Here is a 9,578-nt window from a genome sequence, read left to right as displayed (position 1 = left end):
TTTTCTTGATGAGGGTTCTCAATCTTTTTGTACTCGATCTTGAGAGAAGATCATCGTTGTATTCCAATTTTTTTTTTTAAGTCTAGTGGATTCGCAGAGTGCCTCTGCGCAAAGACGTAGCCCAGGTTTGGGTGAATTTCGATAATAAATTTTCTGACGTGTTCATCTGATTCTATTCTTTTATTACTATATTATGTCTGGTAAATTGTTTGCAAGCATTATTTTTTGTGGAATCGACGTGCGATTTCGTAACAGAATGCTCATTGATTGATTCAAGCATGTCGTGAACGTTCTAGGTTCGGAGTCCACTAGTCGATCCTGTTAATTAGGTGATTTAACCTAGTTAATGGAAGAATTATAGAAAATTATCAAATAATGAATTGAAGAAGACGTCTTGAGCTTCAATTTGATAGATCATGTGAAAAAATTGGACATCGTTTGCAAGGTTAATTCACCTTGAAATCTAGATCTAAATCCTGGAAAACTGATTGGAAAGTCTGATGTCAGAGTCCTCATGAACATGTCTTGGTACTTTGGAAATTAAAAGGCCTTAACGTAAAATTATAGAAAAGTCATAAACTAAAATTTTTTTAATAGGATTTCTTAATCTTTCAAACAAGATAAATTTCATAATTTTTTGGATCGATTTTCTAAGTCAGCTGATTTTCCAAGGTACCGACTCACGTACAGGGCAAATTTCAGAATCAATCTGACCTGTTGAGCTGTTTCTGTAATTACATAAAAATGTGGGCCAAATCTGAAAGAAATGATGAACTAGAAAGTTTTAGGAGACACCCCGATATTTCCAATGAGTGAAATTTCATAATTTTCCATGTTGGTTTGGTAGGTGAAATAAAGGCACAGGGGAAAATTTGACCAGCCGGGGCATTTTGGTAATTTTCCCTTTTTTTTCCTGGTCCTTATCTCGAAAGGTTGTCCACTAATGAATCAAAGTGGACGTCCTAAGATGCAAATCCATGGGAATCAATAAAATGCGAAATCAGTTGATTAGGCTAGGACGTAAGAATATAATGGTCAGTTTGTAGAAAAACAGGGGATTTATCTTTGACTTTTCATTAAGTGTGAATTGATTCCATTTGCTTGCTTTGATTGATGATTGTGACTTGCTCAGTGTGGATTGTACTTCTCAATGTTTAATTGCTGGTTTTGTTGAATGTGGATCAGAAACGGCTACAATGTGATGGTGGGAGAACAATGGCTTCAATTCAGAGGAGTTTAGAGAGGTCATTAGATACCATTAAGCTTAGGATTACTTTCATAGTTTGTATTCTAAATTTTTATTTAGGCTATATTTAGTCTTGTAGTTTGAATAATTCGAGGGATAGGTTTAGTTTGAATAAATTCATTTAAGCCTAGTTCCATAGTTTAGAAAAACCTCTTCAAGTGAAGTAGTAATGTTTTAGGTTAGCTTAGACTTAGGATTGCAACAAAAGGGAAACTGGTTTTTTGAATAGATGCTAGGTTCTGCCCATCAGATACCGTCCGTATGATCCATATCCTATCACCGAGTTATAAAGACTCGGTTTTCGATATTGGACTTTGATTTCGCTGGTAAGAATTAGCTCATGGATTATGTCTCCAGACTTAATAATGAGGCTTGCATATTCTTTACTCGACTTGTATGAGTCAAGCTCACGGGGATCAGGGCTCAGGGTTTAAAATAAAGCCATGTAATATTTTTTGTATAACTTGTATCCGATTACTTTCTGCACTTTATTTTTACTTGTCTATTATCGCTTGAATGTGTTGTTTTGATTTCCTTACATTCGCTTTCATGTTGTGCTTCGTTTATCTTCATTTGTGTAGTTGAATTCACTCTAGAATCAAGATCAAATGAACAATCTTGCATCGATATTTAGTGAAAAGGGACTTTAGGACTCATAATTTGGCAAAGATCGTATGAGACACCTAGTCAACACATAATCAAATTCAAGTATCAAAATGGCACTATTTAGATAACTAGGCTAGTGGTGATTTCAAGATAGAATAGAATTCATAGAATCAAATCAAAAGAACCTTTCAACGCTACACGAGATAAAGGTTTTGGAGAACTTGCGTTGAATGAGGGAGAGAATCTCGAATATCAGGACCGTTTACACCTGCTCAACATTACCCCTAAATCTGTCCCCCCCGGACATACATCAGGACTGCTTCGAGAGGGTCGGGACAGAAATGTACAAGAAAAAGCCGAAGCATTTCACCAGCTAGAAGAGATCATCCAAAAGGTAAATGAGCTAGTCAGACCCGCTGCAAATTGCAGGGTAAAACCGGAATAAAAAATGTGAAACTTGCAATGGAAATAGAGGGAAAGCGGCAGGTTCAAACGTGGCTCTATAAAAGGGGCAAAAGGAAGAGTGCGTCGGGGTTCGGACACTCCACTTCATCTCCTCCATTCGGCCGTGACTTCCGTAGAGTGAAATAGAGAAAACTTGAGAGCTTCATTTTCTACTTCCTCTTGCACATATACCGTAACCTAGAGAGAAAGAAGCCGTGAGCGAGCTTAAGTGGAGTCCATCCGCGACAAAGGAATGCACATTTCCTAAACTCGTTGATGACGCCACAAATATTAAACTAAATAGAACGAAACTGAGCCAAATTACAACAAGTCCAACGATGCAATATTGTTTAAATGCATTTTTTTAAAAATATTTTTTATCCCTTTCCTTTTTATAATGATAAAAATAATTCAGGATCTAAACTGAGCTAAATAGGTATAAATGAGCAAAAAAACTAAATACAAGGCTAGAACTTGAATAAAAGATGTTACAAGCATGCAAAACGACACGGAAATGATGCTAACTTGCAAAAGGGGGGACTGGGATCACTCGGAGCCCTTCTCAAAGCCGGGACAAGAGTCAAAGGCCCGCTTTCCAGCCACTTCTTGACCTGGACAGCGTGCGCTCACCTCTCTTTTAGTGTAAAAATGGATCTGAAATAGCCCGAGGCGATCCCGACGAGTCCATGGATCATGAGGGCCAACAGAGGCCAACCCAGGAGGCGAGATGAAATCAAAGGCACGAGAAATCAACCGTATCCAGTACGCCTACCAGTGTGAGCAGCGGGCGTCGACACATTCTTTGAACTTGATGATGACATTAAAACATTCAAAACTCATCCCGATGCGTCCACGAGACATGAGGAACCGTGAGAGTTGCCTCGGAGCTTGCACAAAGGATTTAATGACGTCAAAGGGATAGAGACGCCGGCTGTCCATGGTCTGGACAGCAGCGTACCACCTTCATATACCAAAAGAAAATCATTCGAAATGCATTATTAAAAGGGAAACACAATATAGAATAATTATGACACTTGACTTAACGCACAAGCAAGGATATCGAAAAGCCACTTAAGCCAAAATTCCCCAGTTACAGGCCGCAAACACCGGGCCAGCAGATGGCATGAAGATGAATATATCAATTGCCTTAAACAAGAAGACGGAATCAAAAACTATTCATAACACTTGGGGTCATTAAATAATAACATATATATCAAAATGATCAACAATGGCTATTAAATCAATTGGCCAAAAAAATGGGGGGACGATCTTAGGACGGTGGGCTTCGGTTCCAACAAAATGAGACTAGTTTCACACTAAGACCATCAATAACAAACACACGAGTCGGAGAAACTAAGCAAAATCATCAAGCCTCCCATCCAGGCTATCTGAACGAATAGACCGAAATAATGAATTTGGGGCCACCCGCTAAGGCATGGCAAACCAACGTACTTGGCTTTAAACTATGATTATGTACTCTAGAAACAATGAATCCTTAGAGCGAACTTGAAGCACTTGAGAAAAATGAAATTCCTACCTATCAAAAGATGAAAAACGAAGATGAACGAAGCTCGGATAGACTCCACTTGAAAAGGCGGACAGAACATAAAAGACACTTGGTAATAATAAGAACAGAATGATGACATTTCTTCTGGATTAATGAAGTTCTTCCGCTTATTTTGATACCAATTTATTTTGAAACTTTATTATGGACGAAAAGGAAAGAAAAAGGGGAAAAAGGTGAGGGGAAACCAAAAAAGGATAATGAGAAAACACAATTGAGAAAATAATTCTTGCAGGTATGTCAAAATTGATATCGTTGTTAGAGCAAGTGGCATCAATTTGAATGCATCTTTACTTGTCGATGATATCTTTATTGTTCCTATAACAATAACTGAAATACCAAATCTCTCTTTTTCAGTTAATCAAATGTTAATATGAGAGAGAGAGAGAGACAGATGTTCAGTCAGACTCACCTTATGGTGCTTGTAGGACTCGAGGAAGCACCAAAAGTCTTTCCTGCAACGGAGATACAAGCCAGGCTATGATTTGGCAGTCGGGTTCTTGTTACATCAATTAACCTTTCCGATGATCCGTATCCATGAACTTGTAAACTATTCAAAAACTCTAGGTCATCAGGGCCCTTGACTACCTGTAGCCCATCGCTGTCACGGATATGTAAAGAAATGAGATTCTCAAGTTTGACAAACCACCAAGTCTTTGCGTATAATGGCATTTCTTAAGGTTGAAGTGTTCCCCTGATTCTGATGTACCCTGCTTCCAAGCAACGTGAGAATCTGCAACTTATATAAGACTCTCAATGGAAGGTTTAGTCTCCCGTCACAACTAATGTTCATTAGAAGAATCATTATTATCATGCCCTGCTTCCCCCACATAGAGTAGCCTTCCGAAGGACTCGCGCAACTCAATAGACAATGCATCCAGTGATTTGAACACCTGAGACAGTTGGATCTCAACTAGCTTCAGATAGTATCTCACTTGGACATTTTTTGCCTTCCTCATGCTTGATAGCCTGAATCTCTCAAGGGGTACCCGCCTTTCGACAAGCAACTCCATTAGATGTGGAACTTGAAGCCCATGAGTTGAAATATCTTGCACTGGAGATTAGAGACAGCTAAAGCTGACAAATTGGCCAGGTTCAGAGAGAGGGACACAATTAAATTGAAATTATCAAGGCGTAGCTTCTGCCAAGAGAGGATAGTTGCCGAAAGGTTTACAAGGTCCATTCCAAACAATCAACTCGAGCTAGCAGAAAAGGGAAGTCGCTCAGCAGGAGCAACAGGAGCAAGGACATTGTGAAGTCCCAAGCTTAGCTTAGCCAGTTTGAATAACCACCCAATCCACCATAACTCATCGAGACAGAAGAGTAAATAAAATTCAGTTCCCTATTAGAACATGGAAGCAAAATTAGGGGGAAAAGAAATTTCCTCTAGTGCTCTGATTTTCTTAGTAGCACATGACCCACAAAACAATTTTGGTCTCGTGCCCAGGCCCCTGCCATTCTACTCTCTTTCTCTGCCTGCAAAATTGATATTTCCGTCCATATTTCAGTCATCTTTTTTAAGATGGAAATAGTTTGCTCTAACTAGACAGTACGTGACAGTTTCCTCACGCTGGATGCTATTAGGTTTTTCCACATTCACAACCTCGAACACAGCTGGGGTACTTGCCAATCACAAGTGTAACTCCCATACCAGTTTATCTCATCCTTCTCCACTATACTTAGATCCAACTCAACCAAATTGCTCAAGTTAGAAAGATTCGGGATTGCTCGCAACGATGCAGATGACACTCGTAGATGGGTTAAACTTGTTGGGAGCATTGGCAACTCTTGAATATAATGACATGCCATCAACTCCAACCTTTTCAAGTTACGGAGCATGCTAATGGTCTCTGAAACTTCACTAACACAGGTATTTGATAGATTTAGAATCCTTAGAAAGGGCAGATTTCCGATGCTAAAAGGAAGTTGACCTTTTAAATTGAAACTATTGACTAGAAGCACTTCCAGCTCTTGAAGCTTTACAATGGCCCTAGGTAACTCCCATAAATCTGTTGAAACGAATGCAACAAAGTGATTTGAAAAATGCAATTCGCGTAGTGATTTCAACTTCCATATGGAATCTGGGAGTTTCTTTACTTTACACCGTTGTACAAAGAAGTACTTCGATTCACTAGGTCCCCGATTTCTTCAGGCAACTCTTTAAGACAAAAGCAGCCATCAATCTTTAGGTCAATCAAATACTTTAATTTCCCAATAGAGCTGTCCATTCTCTTCAAATTAGAACAATCTTCAAAAGCAAGCCTCTCTAAATTCAAGCATCCAAAGAAGTTTGGTGCTTCTTTTATGCAGTGACAACTTTTAAGAGAGAGAACTTTCAATTTTCTTGCCCTCTGTCAAAATGAATGCAACATTCAATGGACAAACAACCAACCTTCACTTTCAAAGAAAATGGAAATAGAAATGAGCATATTACACACCTCGATTAAGCCCTGCAATCTCGAATCATCTAACAAGCCAATCCCTGTAAATTCAAGAACGACAACATTCTTTAGGTACATGTTCGTCCATTTATTGATTTGCGGAGGAAAATACCAAGAAATCCATCTTAAGTTAGGAAAAAAATTTGCTAGGTCGCCTGCAAAGGTTCCTCTGAGTAATTTAAGGAACGTTAGACGCTGAAACGTTCCAATCTCTTTACTTAGAACAACGTTATCATCAAACCTTTGTGCATATGAATCAAGAGATAGTCCTTGAACATTCCAGTCCATCTGCAAATGAGAACAGGAAGTGAGTGATGACAGTATTCTATTTCAAAGAGGAAAAGGATTATAAAAAGAAAGGAAGTAGATAGAGCATCCTCAGTGTAGAGGAACTTTTATCTATTAGTTCTATTTAGAAGTGCTTTACCTCCTTTGCTCTTATTGCATCGAGGACCTCCCTGCAAGTCCATATCCTACTCCGCGCTCTGAGATCTATTGGATTTTCTAGATGAACAATTTCCTGTCCAAGATCTCTAAGTTGATCATGCATCCAAAACTTATTGTTCTCCACAATCTTTACCAAAGACATGCGAATGAGGACATCAACTCCATAATCCGGGGAAAGTTCAAGGTCTCTCCACATGTAAACTGCATTTGTCTTATCCTCACCAATAAGAAAGCATGCAATATCAAGGAAAATTTCTTGCTGCTCAAAATCTAAGGCATTATAGCTGATCTTCAACCTCGTAAAAACATCCTTGGGAAGTGATTTTTTTAACTCATGCAATGTCTCTATCCATAGTCCTCGCACTTTCCGGTAGAGGAATGAACCAATTACTTCAAGAGTTAATGGAAGTCTCCCAGTAGTAGATACGATTTCCCTTGAGAGATCATTGTAACCAGGTGAAGGAGAGTCTTTATTGAATGCATGCCAACTAAAAAGCTCAATGGCATGATTAGTACTCATCGCCTCCATTTCATAATTTAAAACTGGATAGTTGGATGTATTGGTTGGCAAAACTCCTTCATCTCTAGTTGTTATCAATATTCTAGATCCTGAACACAAAGTACTATTTCCAATTAATTTCTCCACTTGTTCCCTATTATCAACATCATCGAGCACAATGAGGACTTTCTCATTGCAAAGTGCTTCTCTAGTCCTCTTTACTCCATAATTCATTTCATCTATGTTCCTTGTTCCTGTAGGATGACCAATTTTTTCTAATAACTCTTTTTCCAACTCAACTAAGCCATTAGTTCTTGACGACTTAGCTCGAACATCTTTAACAAAACAACTGTTTCCAAAATGAGGAAAAAATTGTTTGAATACGGCATTGGCGAGAGTCGTTTTACCGATACCTCCCATGCCATATATTTTAATGAATCGTACCCCACTGGAGTTAATGTCTAATAAGTTGCTTATTTCTGATATCCGATCATCAATTCCAACCAAACGTTCAATCACCGATTTCTGTTTTGTCTTTAGCTTTTGGATGACTCTTTCAACCAACAATTTTATCACTTCGCCCTCGCTGCCACAAACGAAAACCATTTTAGCGGGGAAAAGGCAAAATCATGATTACCTAACTAGAAGTGATGTTATTCAAGTATCGGATAGACAACGTACTAATCGGATAAATAATTGGATCTTAACAATCTAGAAGTGATCTTCCAAGGGTCCACCTCGACATTAACATCCCAACATGTATGAATGACTTCCGTGCAAAAATAGATGTGTGAATATCTAAGCATTTGAAATTGTAGGGCAAGTTCATCATTTAGTATTACGATAACAGAAGTCCCACCTCAATCATACTGGTTTTTATTGCATCCATGACATAAGTGTTGAAGGGAAATTGGGAAACAAGCATCTTGAAAGCAGCTGGCTTACCTTTTGTACTTCTTCACTTCCCACCCTTTTATCGCACGAACATCCATAAGAGCCTGTCTCCACGCATCTACTTGCTCATTCCTCAATTTCTTCTTGCACTCCAAATTGAGCAGGGCACCGCGATATAACGGAGTATTCAGTATGACATCATCACGTTCGACGTCGTAGAAAACAGGTAGGATCTCTTTATTACCTTCTGATTTTAAGGTGTTCGTCACGATCTGCGAGAGCTCTCTGAGGCACCACAGGCTCGAAGCATAGTTTGGAGAGAAGATGGGTATGTAGATCCTGCAGTTGTTGATGGCTTGCATAAGCAATCCATCGATCGTTTCGCCGACACGGAGCTCTTCGTCGTTTCGGAAGACGCGGATTCCAGCATCGGTCAAAGAATGATAGAGGAAATCTGTGAATCCCGAGCGAGTATCGGGTCCTCTGAAACTCAAGAACACTTGATATTCACTTCCCCACGACGTTCCTGCATCTGAGCTCGCCATGGCAGTCGGCAGCGTGCTTAGGTTAGCAGATCTCTCTCTCTCTTTCTCTCTCTCTGGGCGCTGGGGGCGTGTCTGGGGTGCACCCGAAGAAGAGGCGTAATTCTTTGTTAATGAGGAAAAAACCCGAAGATGTGGCTAAGTAAGTGGCATACGGAACAGAATTCAGCAAAAGGCCAAAACTGCGCAGCTTTCGGCGCGGTTGTAAGGTCCAGTCTAGGTTTTCTCCTGTCGGTAGATTTATAAAATTATTGGTAAGTTTATGCTATCGCTAGTAAGAAAACAGCGTGACTGTTAATTTGATTTTCAACTAAACTATTAGAAGAATAACTACATACTTAAAAAAATTCAACTTTTATGTGAATTAGTAAATTAGCAGTTCCTCTGAAATTTTACCATTGTAACGGGGCTTGCCGGGGGAATTAGACAATTACAACAGCAGTAAGACCTGTTTGTTTTCTGGCTTTTTAGAAAAATAAAAGTGCTAGAAAAAAGATAAATAAATAAAAGTGAACCGTTTGCTTTCCCGTCAAAACCCGAAATACCATTTAAATATAGAAAAAATTATAAGAATGTTAGATGCGATTTCACTGTCAATGATGAGAGCCCAAGAGCGGTGAGTATAGGTCCACCAATCTACAGTGAATGAGATCACAAAAATGATTCTTGCCAGACTGCCCTTCCGCACCTTTCATTTCACACAAATCCCTGATTATTATATTCACTCGCAAACGTTGACCATATATTTATATACAACGCCTGCAGTTGCGGGCCCCATGTAAGGAACCCACGGAATCCAATGCTATTCTCTCGCTACCCTCATCGCCGTTCCCTATTGCAGGGCCGACGTGCGAAGAAGGTGATTATGGCAGGACGTGCGAGAAAGCCCAGGTAT

At 39.4% G+C, this 9,578-nt stretch overlaps 1 protein-coding gene across 6 annotated transcripts; it reads right to left on the bottom strand.

The window, feature by feature from the left end:
- Positions 1-1,995: 1,995 nt before the first annotated feature.
- Positions 1,996-8,809, bottom strand: LOC104441460 (TMV resistance protein N-like). Of its 6 annotated transcripts, none has more exons than XR_005550561.1 (6): positions 8,193-8,806; positions 6,729-7,833; positions 6,299-6,589; positions 4,273-6,211; positions 2,822-3,257; positions 1,996-2,494 (listed from the first exon to the last, which is right to left on the bottom strand). XR_005550561.1 is itself a non-coding variant. In XM_010054617.3 (5 exons), the coding sequence occupies exons 1-4, from the start codon at positions 8,684-8,686 to the stop codon at positions 6,324-6,326; spliced, it is 1,665 nt and encodes a 554-aa protein (XP_010052919.1). In that variant the 5' UTR covers positions 8,687-8,809; the 3' UTR covers positions 6,069-6,211; positions 6,299-6,323. The 6 variants fall into 6 exon arrangements, 1 of the variants encoding a protein (XP_010052919.1); XR_005550562.1 differs by having other exon boundaries at positions 2,927-3,257; XR_005550563.1 differs by having other exon boundaries at positions 3,069-3,257.
- Between the last annotated feature and the right edge of the window lie 769 nt (positions 8,810-9,578).

This window comes from Eucalyptus grandis, chromosome 4, assembly GCF_016545825.1.
Source record: "Eucalyptus grandis isolate ANBG69807.140 chromosome 4, ASM1654582v1, whole genome shotgun sequence".
NCBI classification, from domain to species: Eukaryota; Viridiplantae; Streptophyta; class Magnoliopsida; order Myrtales; family Myrtaceae; genus Eucalyptus; species Eucalyptus grandis.
The sequence above is the reverse complement of the archived record's forward strand: the minus strand, read 5'-3'. Positions and strand labels throughout refer to the sequence as shown.